Below are 17,715 nucleotides of genomic sequence, written 5' to 3' on the forward strand. Positions count from 1 at the left end.
TATTGATTTCTAATTTAATTCTATTGTGGTCTGAAAACATATTCAGTGATTTCAATTTTGAAAATTTATTGAGACTTATTTGATGACCTGGTATATGGTCTACCTTGATGAATGCACCATGGGGCATTTGAAGAGAAGTGGAAGGCATATCTCGTTTTATTGTACTTTGCTTTACTGTGCTTCACAGTGTATTTTACAAATTGAAGGTTTGTGGCAACTCTGCAATGAGCAAGCCTTTTAGTGCCATTTTTCCAATAGCATGAGCTCACAAATGTGTCTCTGTGTCACATTTTGGTAATTCTCGTGATATTCTAAACTTTTTCATTGTTTTATCTTTTGTGATGATCTGTGATATTTGATGTTACAATTGTTAGCCAAGTTGTGAATGCAAAGGAAAAGTTCTTGAAGCAAATTAAAATCTTAATCCAGTAAACACACGAATGATAAGGAAGCAAAACAGTGTTATTGCTGATATGGACAAAGTTTTAGTGGTTTGGATAGAAGATCAAACCAGCCACAACATTCCCTTAAGCCAAAGCCCAATCCAGAGCAAGCCTCTAACTCTGTTCAATTCTATGAAGGCTGAGAGAGGGGAGGAAGCTGCAGAAGAAAAGTCTGAAGCTAGTTGAGAGATCTAGCTAACTGATGAAGGTGGCTACACCAAACAGATTTTCAATGTAGATGAAATAGCCTTATATTGGAAGAAGATGCCATCTAGGACTGTCATTGCTAGAGAAAACAAGTCAGTGCCTAGCTTTAAAGCTCCAAAGGACAGGCTGACTCTCTTATTAGGGGTGATTTTAAATTGAAGCTAATGCTCATCTACCATTCTGAAAAATCCTAGGGCTGTTAAGAATTATGCTAAATCTATTCTGCCTGTGCTCTAGAAATGGAACAAGAAAGCCTGGATGACGGCACATCTGTTTACACCATGGTTTACTGAATATTTTAAGCCCACTGCTGAGACCTACTGCTAAGAAAGATTCCTTATTACTGCTCACTGACAATGCACCTGGTCACCCAAGAGCTCTGATGGAGATATACAAGGAGATTAATGTTTTTTTCATGCCTGTTAACACAATATCCATTCTGCAGCCCATGGTTCAAGGAGTAATTTTAACTTTCAAGTCTTATTATTTAAGAAATATATTCCATAAGGCTATAGCTGCCATAGATGGTGAGTCCTCTGATGGATCTGGGCAAAGTAAACTGAAAACTTTCTGTAAAGGATTTACCATTCTAGATGCCATTAAGAACATTTGTGATTCATGGGAAGAGGTCAAAATATCAACATTAACAGGAGCTTGGAAGAAGTGGATTCCCAACTTTCCACTGATGACTTTGAAGGGTTCAAGACTTCAGTGCAGGAGTTAACTGCAGATATGGTAAAAATCACAAGAGAACTAGAAGTGGAGCCTGAAGATGTGACTGAATTGCTCCAATATTGTGATAAACTTGAACGAATGAGGAGCTGCTTCTTATGGATGAGCAAAGGAAGTAGTTTCTTGTGATGGAATCTACTCCTGGTGAAGATGCTGTGAACATTGTTGAAATGACAAAAGATTTAGAATATTAGATAAACTTAGTTGATAAAGCAGCAGCAGAGTTTGAAAGGATCGACTCCAATTTTGAAAGAAGTTCTACTGTGGGTAAAATGCTATCAAACATATATGATGCTGTTTTGTGAAAGGAAATATTTTGTGAAAAGAAGAATCAATCAATGTGGCAAACTTCATTGTTCCTTATTTTAAGAAATTGCCACAGGGAATCCAACCTTCAGCAACTACCACCCTGATTAGTCAGTAGCCATCAACATCGAGGCAAAACCCCACCACCAGTAAAAAGATTACAACTCACTAAAGCACAGATGATCATTAGCATTTTAGCAATAAATTAGTTTTAAGGTATGTACATTGTTTTTTTTAGACACAAGGCTACTGTACACTTAACAGACAGTACAGTGTAACATAGCTTTTATGTGCACTGGAAAACTAAACAGCATGACTCCACTTTATTACAATATTCTCTTTATTGTGGTGGTCTGGAAGCGAACCTGCAATATCTCTGAGGTATGCCTGTATTTTTGCAGTTGTTGGATATAATCATTCTATAAACGTCAAATAGGTTAAGATGGCTGATAGTGTTAACCAGATCTTCTGTGTCCTTACTGATTTGTTTAGCAATTCTATCAATTACTGAAGGAAAGGTATTAAAACTTCTAGCTATAACTGTAGATTTGTCTATTTCTCCATTTAATTCTGTCAAATTTTTTCTTCATGTAATTTGACACTCGTTAGGCACAAACACATTTACGACTGCTATATCTTCCTGATAAATTGCCCCTTTCTTCTATTCCTGATAAAAGGGGCAATTAAAAAGATGTCCTTTTAAAATCTTCAGTAATACCTTTTGTCTTGAATACTTTTTATCTGATAGCACTATATCTGATATTATTAAATACCTTTTATCTGATATTACTATAGCTATTGCAGCTCTCTTATGCTTACTGTTAGCATAGCAGAGGTTGAGTAACCCTTATCCAAAATGCTTGAGGCCCGAGTGTTTTGGAGTTTTTCATATTTTGGAGTATCTGCATTATATACTTACTGGTTGAGCATCCCAAATCCAAAAATCTGAAATCCAAAATGCTCCAATAAGCACTTCCTTTGAGCTCATCACGTCAGAGCTCAAAAAGTTTCGGATTTTGGAGCATTTTGGATTTTCAGATTTGGGTTGCTCAACCTATATATCTATTTTCAACCTATCTATGTTTTACATTTAAAATGGATTTTCAGATTTGGGGTGTTCAACCTATATATCTATTTTCAACCAATCTATGTTTTACATTTAAAATGCATCTCTTATAGACAGCATGAAGCTCAGCCTGATAATCAATCCCTGATTTCAAACTTGAAGGTTTATTCCATTTAAATTTAAGGTATACTGGATTTGGCCTTTCTAATAGGCATATCTCATTGTTGTTTTAATTTGCATTATCCTGATGACATATGATATGGAGCATCTTTTCATATACATATTTGCCATATCTTCTTTGTTGAGGTGTCTGTTAAGGTCTTTGGCCTACTTTTTAGTCAGGCTGTTCCTCTTCTTATCGTTGAGTTTTAAGAGTTCTTCATATATTTTGGATAATAGTCCACTATCAGATATGTCTTTTGCAAATACTTTCTTCCAGTCTGTGGCTTGTCTTTTCATTCTCTTAATACATTATTAAGTGGTTGCTTTAGGAAATACAATATTCATCTTTAATTTCCCATGTGGTAGGTAGCCTTGAAGATGGTGCCCAATGATCCCAGCCTCCTAGTATTTATACTCTTATGTAGTCCCCTCCCACACCTATATCAGGGTTGGTCTATATGACCAATAGAATATGCAGAAGTCATAGTATGTCACTTCCAACATTAGGTTATAAAAGATACTGAGGCTTTTGATCTTGGTCATTCTCTCTCAAATCATTCACTCTGGGGAAAGCAAGCTGCCACACCTATGGACAGACCGACATGCTGAGGCCTCCTGCTGTCAGCCACATCAATGAGCCTGGCCGCAGATCTTCTAGTCCCAGTCAAGCTTCCAGAAGACTGCAGCCCCCAGCTAACAGCTTGACTGTAACCTCATGAGAAACCCTGAGCCAGGACCACCCAGTTAAGTTGCTCCTGGATTTCTTACCCTCAGAAGCTATGTAATATAATAAATGTTTATTATTTTAAGCTGCTAAGTTTTAGAGTAATTTGTTACACAACAATAGTTAATATGTACCAGTTCACCTAAAATAGAAGAATCTCACAAAGTAATTCCATTTTCTCCCTGTCCTTTTTGCTATAGCTGTCATATGTATTACATCTATTATATTACAAATCGCACAAGACAGTATGATAATTTTTTGCTTTAAGAAGCTATATATACGCCAGGCATGGTGGCTCACACCTGTAATTCTAGCACTCTGGGAAGCCGAGGTGGGTGGATTGCTCGAGGTCAGGAGTTCGAGACCAGCCTGAGCAAGAGCGAGACCCCGTCTCTACTAAAAATACAAAGAAATTATCTGGCCAACTAAAAATATATATAGAAAAAATTAGCCGGGCATGGTGGCGCATGCCTGTAGTCCCAGCTACTCGGGAGGCTGAGGCAGTAGGATCGCTTAAGTCCAGGAGTTTGAGGTTGCTGTGAGCTAGGCTGACGCAAGGCACTCACTTTAGCCTGGGCAACAAAGCGAGACTCTATCTCAAAAAAAAAAAAAAAAAAAAAAAAAAGCAGCTATATATAGTTTTAAAAATTAGGGCTGTGTGTGGGGGGGGGGATAGTCCTTTGTATTTATCCACATAGTTACCATTTCTGCTGCTCTTCACTCCTTGAATATCTAAGTTTCTATCTGGTATCGTTCCCCTCAGCCTAGGAATTTCCTTCAGCATTTCTCTAATGCTAATTTTCTAATGAAGAGTTCTTTTACCTTTCATTTATTTGAAAATGTCTTAATTTCACCTTCATTTTTATGGATATTTTCCCTGGGCATAAAATTATAGGTTGACAGGGTTCTCCCACCCCCAGTACTTTAAAGATGTTCTATTGTCTCCAGCTCCCACTGTTTCTAATGGAAAAGCCAGCAACAATTCATCTTTGTTCTCATAATATGTACTTTATTATCTCTGGCTGTTTTCAAAATTTTCTTCTTTGGTTTTCAGCAGTTTGAGTACAATGTGCCTATGTGTGATTTTCTTTGTATTTAACCTGCTCAGGGTTTGCTGAGATTTCAGAATCTGTACATTTGTGTTACACAGATTTTGGGAAATCTTCAACAACCATTTCTTCAAATTTTTTTTGTCCCTTTCCCTTTCTTCTCTCCTACTGATATTCCAATTGCATGTATGTTAGACCTTTTCACATTGTTACATGGGTCACTGAGGTACTGTTTACTTTTCCCCCAATCTTTGTTTTACAGATTGAATAATTTCTATTGACCTTCAAGTTAAATGACACTTTCTTCTGTCATTGGCAATCTGCTATTAAGCTCATTCAGTGATATTTAAATTTCAGATACTGTGTTTTTCAGTTCCAGAATTTTTTTGTGTATAGTTTCTATTTCTCTGCAGAGACTTCCTTTCATTTATTACAAGTATATTTTTCCTCTCTGCCCTTGAGCATAGAAATAACAGCTGCTTTAAAGTCCCTGTCTGCTAATTCCAACATCTGAGTTATCCTGGGATTGGTATTCATTGATTGCCTTTCCTTTTGAGTTATGAGTCACATTTTCCTGTTTTTTTTTTTTATGTCTAGTAGCTTAGGATTAAATCCTACACGTTATAAATAGTATACTGTAGAGATTCTGAATTCTGTTTCATTCCTGATTTTCCATTTTAGCAGGCAACTAACTTGCCTAAAACCAAACTACCAAATTCAATTTCCCTTGCATTGGGCAACAGCTGAATTCTCCATTTAGTTATTTTAGCCTTAGGGGAGGTGCTTGGGGTCTATTCTGTGTATGCATAGTCAGCCAGAGGTTTCAGTGGAGTTTATACACAGAATTAGGGCTTCTCTTTTGTGGTTTTCTCCTTTCTGGGACATCCTACCTCAGTTTTCAGTTGCTATACTCACCCTGAACTCAGTTCTCTCATTTCTCAATAAGACTGCAAGATTCTGTCGAAGTTTTAGCTACCCCACACCACAGCAAAGGCAGCCTGCCCACAGGTGAGAAGCTACAAAAAAACAGGAAACCCTTTTTCAAATTATCACTCTTCTCTTTTCCCTCCTATAGTAGAAACAGCACTGAAACTAGGAATTTGAATGTCTGAATTTAAATACTAGCCTGGCCACTTTCAAATTATGGGTTAGTCAGTTCTTGGCAACTACTTCGTCATCTTAAAATGAGGATAAGAATGTCTGTTTCATGGGGTTGTTAAGAGGATCCAATAAGATAATACATGAGATAAGGAAACAGAGGCTCAGATGGGCTTAATAGATAATGCTCCATCTATTAAGTGGTAGGAGTTAGACTGGTTACCCCAGGTCTGTCCATGCTTTTTCTGCTATACCATATTGCTTCCACTTTTCTGATGACCACCCTCTCTCCATCTTTCCCTTCCCAAAACACCTCCAAGTACCTACTATGATCCAATTACCAAGTTGGGCACTAAGGATAAGTTAAAGTCGCTGCCTCAAGGAATTCCAAGTACCATTCCCTCCTTCTATGTGTTGACTGCCCTTCAGTTTACACCTGCTTTTGGTCACTCTCTAGGGCCTTCAGGTAGTTTTCTAGAAATATTTTGTTTGGTTCGTAATTGTTATTACGAGGGGTTGGCCTGATACAATCTACTCTGCTAGAATTGCTGTCCACAGATTTTTGGTTTTGCTATATGGCTGCTATTTTTATATCATGACATTTGGAGAGATTCAAAAACTATGCTGCTACTATCCCCATCTTCCCCAAATCATTTGCTATTTACCTTAATAATAAACATAATACTACACTCAAAATCCTTGTTCAGACTACTTCTGCTCTTAAAGGGCAACAATACTTGGTCAGAATTTAATTGCTAGGGAGTAAAAGACCAGTAGTACAACAATTTCCCTCCCACCTCTTCATACCTGATGTTGCCTTGGCTATTCCTTTATCTGGTAACGCTCCATATTTCTGACGCTGATCATACCAGTCACTCACTGTCATAGATGCCAGACTTGGATAACCAGCTCCAAATACTCTGCAAAAATCACATTGCAGTTAGAAAACTAAATAAAAATACCATTATTAAAAAGCCTCTTTTCTTTAATGACAAAGCCTGTCTGCTTCAGCCTTGTTCCCCTACCTAGCCATCTTCTGAGAGGTTGTACAAACTCATGTGAGGATATGAAGGGGAAAAAAAAGGAATCCATAAAGGGGCATTAAAGTATAGAGCTTTCATGAGAAGGTAAATAGCCCAGGATCATCTCCCAATAAGCAACCCCAGAGGCCAATGCCCTACAGAGCAGTGATGACACTGTGAAATGGGTATTTATAGTTGGTGGCTCTCAAAGGTACAGAAAAGGAGATTCTCCTGCTACCCTATGGAAAAAGCATCTCAAGAACTCAGAATTAAATCATAGACAAATACATCCTTTTGAGAATTGCAGGTGAAGGCAGGAAGAGTGGCAATAATGAAAAAAACCTTTAAAGCACACAATTCTCCATCAGATTCTTTCTTTTTTTGTTTTGTCTCCTTTTGAGACTATTTTTAAGCTCGAATTTGTAAAGGAAATGTCTGTGGAAGACAGGCATGGAGAAAGTTTCAGGGAAGATAACATCCTTTTGCTGAAAGAACAGCCTCCATAGGTGAAGCCATGACTTTTCAACAGCACCCATTCTGTGTTACTCATGCATTGCCATTGAGCAATCACAGCAGGGGAGTGGAAAGTAAACCACTTTCTAGTACCACCTACTTGGCTTGAGCCCTGTTCCGAGTAAGAATGAAGGGTTTCATTGGAGGCCTCTCCTGAAGAGATGACGGCGAAGTTGATACCTGAAAAGGAAATTAACTATCAGAGGTAAATTTATCATTTTGCCCACCTTACTATGCAGGCTCTTAAGTCTTCAGGTGCTTGAAAAGCTCTGCATTCAAATTCCCTCAGTTTCTGTTTATCAGTCTCTAAGATATAGCAGCATTCATTGTGCCTTCTTTGGGGAAAAAAATAAGATATAGAAGCAGAACACTAACAGTGGAGGTTGGTTAGCTGTTCTGAGGGGGCCTGAGAAGAGCTTGCAAAAAGGGTTTCGAGAAAGTTCTCCCAGGAATCACATCACAAGTAAAAAATTATTTGGCTTTAAAATACTCTCTCCAGGCCGGGCTTGGTGGCTCACGCCTGTAATCCTAGCACTCTGGGAGGCAGAGGCGGGAGGATCACTCAAGGTCAGGAGTTCGAGACCAGCCGGAGCAAGAGCGAGATCTCATCTCTACTAAAAATAGAAAGAAATTAGCTGGACAACTAAAAATATATACAGAAAAAAAATTAGCCATGCTTGGTGGCACATGCCTGTAGTCCCAGCTACTCGGAGGCTGAGGCAGAAGGATTGCTTAAGCGCAGGAGCTTGAGGTTGCTGTGAGCTAGGGTGACGCCACGGCACTCTAGCCCGGGCAACAGAGTGAGACTCTGTCTCCAAAAAAAAAAAAAATAAATAAATAAATAAAAGAAAATACTCCCTCCAAAGAAGATTCCAAAGGCCTCTTTCATGTTCCATCTAAATCCCTCGAGCTGAATTTGAAGCCCCTTTCTTCAGCCTGGCCTTCAGTGGAAAAGCTGAATTAATAAGACCCTTCTTCTAAAAACCCTTCCAATGTAATTATGCTATTAATTATGAAGAACCCCTAGGGTGCTTTAGAAGTGAATGTTCCTAAATGAAAGGGGGAAGGATGGGTTAGTAGTTTTCCATATAGAGGTATGCAAAAATGTTAAGGAACCTTGGCTTTCTAGGGGCATACTGAAACAAAGGATGGTCAAAGAAAAGGTGCTCACTTGGTTCTAGCTCCATTACTTCCAGAGCCAATCCCAATACCACATAAAAGAACATTAAAAAACAAAACAGAACAAAAAAACAAAGAAAGGGACAGGGCAGGGCCCAGAAGAGTCCAGACTCAAAATGCTTGAAAACCACATCTAGATATGCTCAAGGGGCCTTATGACCTTAGAATACTAATTGTTCATTCTTAGATCCTTTAACAAGAACTAGGTTGATGTTATCTGAGGCAAGAGCTCCTGGGCTAATTAGTACAAATCAAATTAGGAAGAGGTTTCTCTGAGGACTTACATAAATGCCTGTGACTAGCTTGTTCAATTCAATTCATGTCGTATACTGAACCAAAGAGCAAGTGGCAGCAGAGCCAATTCTCTGGAAGCAGCAGCTCCAAAACAGGGCTATGATCTTCAAAGACAGCCACACAGCTTTCTGTGTTATATCAGGTTTTCTTTACCAGTATACTGGACATTCTGTGCATGGAGATGTCCTTGCTGTGTCTCCTACTTGGGTGATCTAAAGGTGTGAGAGTGCACCACTGTGGTAATGTTAAATTCTAATTCCTCTCTCAACCTAAGTATATTCACTGGTCTTTTGTTTCACCTTCTTCTTTCTACCCTTTTCTCTCTCTCCTCCAGTTCTACCTCTCTTCTCTATTCCCATCCTATTCCTCTTCCCCTTTGTTTGTTACAGTTAAGCACAGATTTTAATTAAAGGCTTACCTCCCTATGCCTTCCTTCAGCAGCCATGACTTCCCATGGCCAAAACCAATTTTTATTTCAGAGAAGTTTCTGTCACCTGAGGTATGTCACCAAATTACAAATGACTACAAATGTGCTACAGATTAGAAAGCACTAGGGAACATACTATAAGCTAAAGAGAAAGCTATCCTAGAGAACCTTCAGCCTTTCTCCATCTTAATAAGAACAACGAGGCCGGGTGTGGTGGCTCACGCCTGTAATCCCAGCACTCTGGGAAGCTGAGGTGGACGGATTGCTTGAGCTCAAGAGTTGGAGACCAGCCTGAGCAAGAGCGAGACCCTGTCTCTACTAAAAATAGAAAAAGTTAGCCAGGCGTGGTGATGCATGCCTGTAGTCCCAGCTACTTGGGAGGCTGAGGCAGGAGGATCCATTGAGCCCAGGAGTTTGAGGTTGCTGTGAGCTAGGCTGACGCCACGGCACTCTAGCCCGGGCTACAGAGTGAGACTGTCTCAAAAAAGAAAAAAAAAAAAAAAGATTTTTATGGAAACTTAAAAAGATTTTAACTGTATTACTCTCCTGTAGAATATTCAAGTCTCTGACAGTAGCTTTTTGAGCTATGTGAGCAGTGACCACTTACCTCTGTTATAGAGTCTTTCTCTCTCAGGATCTTCATCTCCTGGTCAATGCTCTCAATCTCTTCTAAGCTGATACCAATCCACCTCCGAAGGTTAAGAAGGTAATATTCACGAACACACTCGTCATCTGCTTGACCACTTTCCACAGCAGATTTCAGTGCCGACAACCTATGCTCCACCTCCTTCTTCTGTTTGTATCTGTTCCACAGAAAAGCATTAGCCATGAACTTACAAATAAAGAGGTATTCCTTCTAAAAAAGGCCACAAGATTTTGCCTTTGCAAATGACCAGGTAGTAAGTATGCCCACTTCCACCATGGCAGGAATATAGATCCTATACCCCAGGGCTTTCCACCAGGCAGATCCCTCAGACTACATGCAAGGAAGGACCTAGCAGGGGCTGAGAAATACATTCCAAAGCCATTAAAACATATAAGTAATTTGATCTTGTCAAGTTCTGCCATCATCTTTAGGGATCAGTGCGCCTTGGTCATTTGATTACATAAACTCTTATTATGGTGGGTGCTTAGCATCACAGTGCATCCCACGATGCTTCCACTTGGGAGTTACAACTTCAAAGAACTGTAGAATCTTCAGGGGTCATTAACTTGCCATTGATGCAGGAATTCCTTGTGAAGGAGCCTAAAAAAGTCATCTTTTCTTCTGGGCAAAACATTCCCAGCTCTTCTGATTCATCCTTACATAATCTAAGGACACATAACCACCCTAGCTGCCTTTTTCAAGATGCACTCTAGTATGTCATCTATCATTCATCTGACAAATAACTACTGAGTACCCATTGTGTGACAGGCGCAATTCTCAGTGCTGGAGGCACAGCAGTGTATAAAAGAAAGTCCTTGCACTCATGAAGCTTTCATTCTAGTGGGAGAAGACAAAAATAAATAGATGATGAGTCAGGTGGTGATAAGTGCTATGAAACAGCAAAAAGCAAGCTCAAGTAGATACAGTGATGCTTCAAAAGTAGGGGTGTTATTATATACAAGGTGGTCAGAGGAGACCTCTCTGAAGAAGTGACATTTGAACAAAGACTTTCAGAAAATAAGGAAGTAAGCTATGTCGGTATCTGGAAGTGTGTTCTAAGGACAAATAGCAAATACAAAGGCCCTGGGGGTGGGAGAATGCCTGGCCTGACATGTTTCAGAAGTAACAAAGTGGTCAGTGTGGCTGAAATGGAATGAAGAAGAGTAATAGGAAATGAGGTCAGAAAGCCAGGGCCGTAAAATGTAGAACCTTGTAGGCCATGATACCCAAAATATCAAATACCACAGTATTTTGAGATGGGAAAGCCACTGGAGGCTTTTGAATAGAATATATGACATGGATAGAATAGAGAGACATGAAAAGGCTTTTTTTATATGGGCCACTCTGGCTGTTGTGTGGAGTGTGGGCTGTGGCAGCTGGAAGGTAAGGGTGAAAGCAGGGGAAGCAATTAAGAGGATAGTGCCACAATGCAGGTGAGAGATGGTAACCTGAAATAGGGAGGTAGGGAGACGTGGCTGTATTTAAAATATATAATGATAGGATTTGCTGATTTATTGGATGTAAGAGCTTGAGGGAAAGAGAGGAGTCAAGGAAAAATGCCAAAATTTCCAAGAGAACCATCTTGAAATATCTTCCCTGGGACCCCACTCTAGACCCTCTAAAATCAGATGCTCCTCTATAGGTCTTCACCCAAATCAAGGGGTATTAGCCAGAAGTCCATAGAGAGTTCAGCATGGGGGAGGGTGGTCCTTGAACTCCTTCAAATTTTACACAGAACTCTACATGTATGCTTTTTTCCCCTTTCTTCTTTTTTTTGGCTGAGGAGAGATTTTGTTATCAAAGGGGAAGGGGTCCATGACCCACAAAAAGCCAAGAATCACTGCTCTGAAAACACTATTATGAAAATTTTTAGGCTCTTCTGCTCATTTTACCCAACAAGTGGTAAAATGTCACACCATTAGCATAGGTAGCCTCCTGAGTAAAACACTACAAAGGTTACCTCCGAGTTCATGAATGCTATTGAGGTATTACTTGAGAATGTTTAACCCCAGTCTCACTCTTACCCCCACTCTCTTTCCTGGATGTACCTAAGTCACAAGGAAAAAATATGTGAGGACCTTAAAATGTATATAATCCAGGGTAAATGTGGGGTTCATTCAGTGGTCCTCTGAATAAGATTCTTTTGCTTCTTCCATCCTCTGCATGCATATGGCCTAATGGTACTCTCTGCTCCTTCCTTGTCTACTTACTTGCTTCTATAATTTTGCTTTATCTCTTAGATCTCTAGGTTTTCAACACCTGTTCTTCTATACCAGTGTTTTAAAACCCTTTTTGTCTTAGCAAAATAACACTTTCTTCTAATGAGAGCTTTTATGTAATTTCCATCAACAGATAAAATCTGCTTTGGTTAAATCAAAGGAGGGCTCCCTACATCCCCTCTATCCAGGTACTGCAGTGGAATCTTGGGGCTCTAAGGAACAGACTGAAAAATACTATCCTAGACCTTCATCACTGTTCTACATTACATGAAAACACTTCATATTACCCTAAATCCCCCTACCCCTGTGACCCTTCTGACTCTGTGCAACTTTCACCATTTCCCTTTTCTATCCCCAGGTTGCTGAAGAGAGTTAAGGAATTACAAATTTGTGTCAAATGGATCAACTACAAATCCCTGTTATCAAACTTTGGCTGAGTGGTCACTCTTGATCAGCCATCCTTATATTCACCTTTTGTGGAGGCCCCGTACCACCATCATGCTCTTTGGATGGCCGGTCAGCATAGAATTCAATTTATCTCTTCACCTTAAAATCTCTGTAGCTTCACCCTTCCTCCTTTTACTCTTGTCCCTTAAGGGGACAGAGCTAATTCTGTCTCTACCAAGGCATTTCCAAGCCAATGTCTTTACCATTCCACTTTTGCTATTAATCTACTCCCCAGACACATTCTTCCAGCCCTCACTATTGATCCTCCTCTCTGACATTAGCAGCTACAATTTTTCATTCTACTGGTGCTTTTGCCCTATCTTAGAAACACTTTACCTCAACTCTTTTTCTAAACTTTCATATGACTACTCTTTTCTGTGCTGGAATAGGAACAGCACTAGAACTCGGAATTTGAAGACTTGAGTTTAAAGCCTGGCCTGGCCACTTACTAGCTATGTAACTTTGGGCAAGTCAATTCTTGAGCCCATTTCCTTATCTCTAAAATGGGGATAAAAATGTCTATTTCATGGGGTCAAGAGGATGAAATAGAAAAATACACATGAAAGTGCTTTGTAAGAAGCAATATAAATAATGTTAGCTGATGAGGAAGTTGAGGCCAGAAGGGGCTAAACGAGGCCCCATCTATTAGGTGGTAGAAATTGGTTTGATCTGTCTGACTTCAAAGTCCAGGCTTTCTCTGCTACAACATATTGCTTCTACCTTTCTGCTGACTACTCTATCTGTCCCTCCCAAAGACTCCTTCAAGTACCTACTATGATCCAGTTACTGGGTTGGGCACCAAGAGGTATAATGATATAATCAGGATACTAAGATACAATTAGTCAAGGTCTCTGACTTTGAGGAGTTCCAAGTCTAGAAACTGACAGTTATGCTGTGACAAGTAACATCAAGTGCTTGTATCTGGGAGGGAGGATAGGTAGGGAGAGGCTTCAAAGAGGACATAACATTTGCTCTCTTCTCCAGGCTTCTATAAATACTTCTTTCTGCACCTTGTTGAGTTCCTTACCTCTGATTGTTCTTTCCTTCCTCTTCCTTCTCCCTTAACTTGCCCCAAGGTTTTATCCTTGGCTTTTTTTCTCTCTACATGATTTTCCTTGGCAAACTCAAACACACCCACCAAAGAAGAAGGCTCTTAAATTTTTCATATCAGCCACAGAACAGTCTCATAAGTATTAGTTGCATATTGCCACCTGTCTATGGAAATGGCTACCAGTTATCACTTTAGGACCTAAATTCAGTAAATCTAAAACTAGACTCCTTCTCACCTAGCTTCCACTTCTCTATTTCTGTCAAAATAATGGAGAAGTATTAATCAACCAGACTCACACTCACTCCTCAAAGATAGGAATTACAGAATATACATGAAGAAACGAGTTTTGGAAGACAGAAGACATACCATTTAGTTTTTTATTTAGGATAGCCTTAACATCTACAGTCATGGTTGGTGGTGGGGGGCACTTCCACAAAGTAAATAAGGACCTGAGTAATTTGTTTTCTAATCATGTAAATGCTTCTTGCAAAAGTAGTATCCCTGATACCTGTAACTTCATTTTTATCACTTCTTTCTACTTGAAGTACCATTATAACATATTATCTTGTCTTTCTGCCTTTTTCCTTTCATTATATACACATCACTTCCTTATGCAGACCTCTGAACATACTACTCTTAGCTTCTGCCAAACTAGACTATTATCTCTTCTTTGTACATACCTAAATCTACCCTGTGTTTGAGTTGTTTCTTCTGCTTGTCAAGAACATTGCTTGAGTACTTTCTATATGCCAGGCCCTATGCTAAGCATACCACAGCGAACAAGAGAGAAATGGCTCCTGCCTCTGTGGAGTATACATTCTAGTAGAGGAAAGAGACAAAACCCAGACAGACAGACACATGAAATAACTGCACCTGAGATAAGTGCCAAGAAGGAAACAAAAATGGGGCAAAGGGAATGACAGATGTTAACTATTTAAAGAGACTGGTCTGGAAAAGCCTCTTCAAGGAATGACATTTAAGATGAGACCTAAAGGATAAAGAATTAGCCATATGAAGAGCATTCCACGCAAAGAGAACAGCACATACAAAGATTCTATAGAGGGAAAGATTTGGGTCTGTTCAAAGAACTGAAAGAAGGCCATTGTGGCTGGAGTCCAGGGAACAAGGGAAGAATGACACATAGTGAGACTGGAAAGAGGCAGGCACCAGATCACGCAGGACCTTGGAATTAGTAGTTTGGCTATTTCAGGTGGCCTAGACTGAGGTATGATTGTGGAAATGGCAAGAAATAGAAGGATAGAGGCTATCTTTTGTAGCTAGAACTGACAAGCCCAGGCCGGGCATGGTGACTCATGCCTGTAATCCCAGCACTCTGGGAGGCCGAGGCAGGTGGATCGTTTGAGCTCAGGAGTTCAAGACCAGCCTGAGCAAGAGCAAGACCCTGTCTCTACTAAAAAAATAGAAAGAAATTATATGGACAACTAAAACATATATAGAAAAAATTAGCCGGGCATGGTGGCATGCCTGTAGTTCCAGCTACTTGGGAGGCTGAGGCAGGAGGATCGCTTGAGCCCAGGAGTTTGAGGTTGCTGTGAGCTAGGCTGATGCCATGGCACTCTAGCCTGGACAACAGAGTGAGACTCTGTCTCAAAAAAAAAAAAAAATAGAACTGACAGGCCTTGCTGATGGGTCTGGATGTGGAAATTCAGAATAAGGGAGAAATAGAAGCTAACTCCTAGGTTTCTGGCTTAAAACCTGGGTAAATGGCAGTACACTTACTGGGATGGTAATAACTTTGGCATGGGGGCTCATTTGGAATTTAACACATTGACTGCCACCCTAGAAAAAACTTTTTTCTTGGGGCCATGGGGTTTTATTACAAAAACAAAATAAAAACTTTGAACACAAAACGATCCTTTCTAATTTGATGAAAATTTTGTTATTGACTTCTATTAATTTAATCCATCTTTTCAGAATTAAATTGTCAACATTAATTTAACAATAAGAACCATCAACAAGTAATGTTTTCACGAACCAACTGCAAATTTGCCCAGGTTTTGCTTCACGAGGGCCTGGGCTCAAAACCAGTGTGAATTAACTACAACTCACATGGCAGTTAATGTGTTAAAAAGCCAAGGGCTGAATTTATGAGATGTCTGTGAAATGCCCAGGAAGTGTGGTGGAAGTATGAGTCTGAGGTCAGGAGGGGTCAGGGGTAGCAATATGAATGTGGGAGCCGTTAGTATAAAGATAGCATTGATGTCTCATCTGTCAGGCATTTAAGGAAAAATGTTCAAAAATCAAGCTTGCAGGCCAAAGAAATACCAATCAAAACAATGAGATAACTTTTTTGCTTGCCCAATTGGATTTTTTAAGTGCTAACATCCAAGACAAATGGGACATACTCTGAAACTTTGTTATTGTGGAAAGCAATATTGTTACCATGTATCAAAAGCCTTAAAATATTCAAACCCTTTAACCCAGTCACAGGTCCTTCTAGACATCTAACCTAAGGAAACAGCAACAGATGCAGCTAACGGTTTTCTTATAGCATTACTCAGAATAGCAAAACACCATAAAGTCTGAATACCTGACAATAACAGATTAGTTTAAATAATTATGGTACAACTACAGGATGGAATATTAACATGACAATTAAATATCACGGTTTTAAAATACATGGGGAAATGCTCACAGAATGTTAGGTTCAAAAACCAGGATAAAAAGCTATATTTACAGTATTACTCCAAATTTATTAGCTTAATAACTATATATCTGAAAGGAGATACATCAGAAAGTTAACAATGATCATCTATGAGTGCCAGGATTAAGGCCTATTTTATTTTATTTTTTTGAGACAGGGTCTCTGTCTCCCGGACTAGAGTGCAGTGGCATTATTATAGCTCACTGGAACCTCAAACTCCTGGGCTCAAGCAATCCTCCTGCCTCAGCCTCCCAAGTAGCTGGGACTACAGGTGTGCACTACCACACCTTGCTAATGTTTTCCTTTTTTTTTTTAGAGATGGGGTCTCACTCTTGTTCAGGCTGGTCTTAAACTCCTGGCCTCAAGCAATCCTCCTGCCTTGGCCTCCCAAAGTTCTAGGATTATAGGCATGAGCCATTGTGCCTAGCCTACGACTTACTTTTAATTTTTAAAAGTCTTCTGTTTTGCAAACTTCCTACAGTGAGTATTACTTTTACATCCAGAAAAATCTCTAATTTCTATTTTTAACCATCCTTCAAGACTCATCTCAAATGCCAATACATTCTGAAATTTTTTCCTCATCACTGCAATCAGATGTGACCACTTCCTTGTCTTTCTCCACATACTGTATTTCTACAGTATGGGACTTACGGTCTTTTTTTGTATAGTTATTTGGATACCAAACTTATTGCTTAAACTACCTGTTATATGCTGATAAGCTGCCCCCAATTTCTTACAAAGGATAGGATGCTGAATTCCACTTCATGTCAGTCTATTCCATATCCTCAAAAATCATTCGCTGTCACTATCCTCTAACCACACTTTATTATTCTTCATAGCCCATACCACCTGAAATTACATTGTTATTTATTAGCTTATTGTCTGTCTCCTCCACCAGAATAAAAGCTCCATGACAGCACTGACTTTGTCTAGTTCTCTAATATCTAGGAATAGCTCCTGGCACTCAGGAGAGGCTCAATAAATATTTGTTGAATAATGAATCAATTTTCAGCTCTATAAACCAAGCCTCTCATTTGAGCTTCATGCTACCATACACCTCTGCTTGGATGACTCCTAGGCACCGCACCTTAAACTCATGTCTCAATACTGACTTCAATACACTTCCCTACGCCTTTATCTACTCTTCCTTGTCTATCCCCCATCTCAATGAATTTCATAGCCATCCACCTAAATCAGAAACCTGAACATCTTTCTTGCTGCTTCCTTCCATCCCACCTCCCATAACCAATTATCACCAGGTTTTCCAGATTCAACCCTCCTAAATAAATACATCCTCTCTGCCACTGCCATAGTGAAGCCTCTGTGACTTAACTGGGTCTAATGTTCTCCCTCATTGTTGCCTAACTTCTGTTAGAGTGTGCCAGTTAAAATGCAAATGTGACCATGCTACTCTTTAAAAAGAAACAAACAAAACTCTTCAGAGGATCCCAGTTACCAACCAAAG

The 17,715-nt window shown here is 39.6% G+C and overlaps 1 protein-coding gene across 4 annotated transcripts in view; it reads right to left on the bottom strand.

The window, feature by feature from the left end:
• Positions 1-17,715, bottom strand: part of IGBP1 (immunoglobulin binding protein 1) — a 29,387-nt gene that overhangs the window by 8,501 nt on the left and 3,171 nt on the right. For 2 of the 4 annotated variants that reach the window (XM_069463387.1, XM_069463385.1), the window contains exons 4-6: positions 9,830-10,025; positions 7,423-7,502; positions 6,595-6,707 (exon numbers count right to left, since the gene is read on the bottom strand). In XM_069463387.1, the coding sequence (XP_069319488.1) occupies positions 6,595-6,707; positions 7,423-7,502; positions 9,830-10,025 (389 nt within the window). Of the gene's footprint in view, positions 1-6,584; positions 6,708-7,422; positions 7,503-9,829; positions 10,026-17,715 lie in introns of all 4 variants that reach the window. The other 2 variants (XM_069463386.1, XM_069463388.1) reach the window with 2 other exon arrangements.

This window comes from Eulemur rufifrons, chromosome 30 (genome assembly GCF_041146395.1).
Source record: "Eulemur rufifrons isolate Redbay chromosome 30, OSU_ERuf_1, whole genome shotgun sequence".
Lineage (NCBI taxonomy): Eukaryota > Metazoa > Chordata > Mammalia > Primates > Lemuridae > Eulemur > Eulemur rufifrons.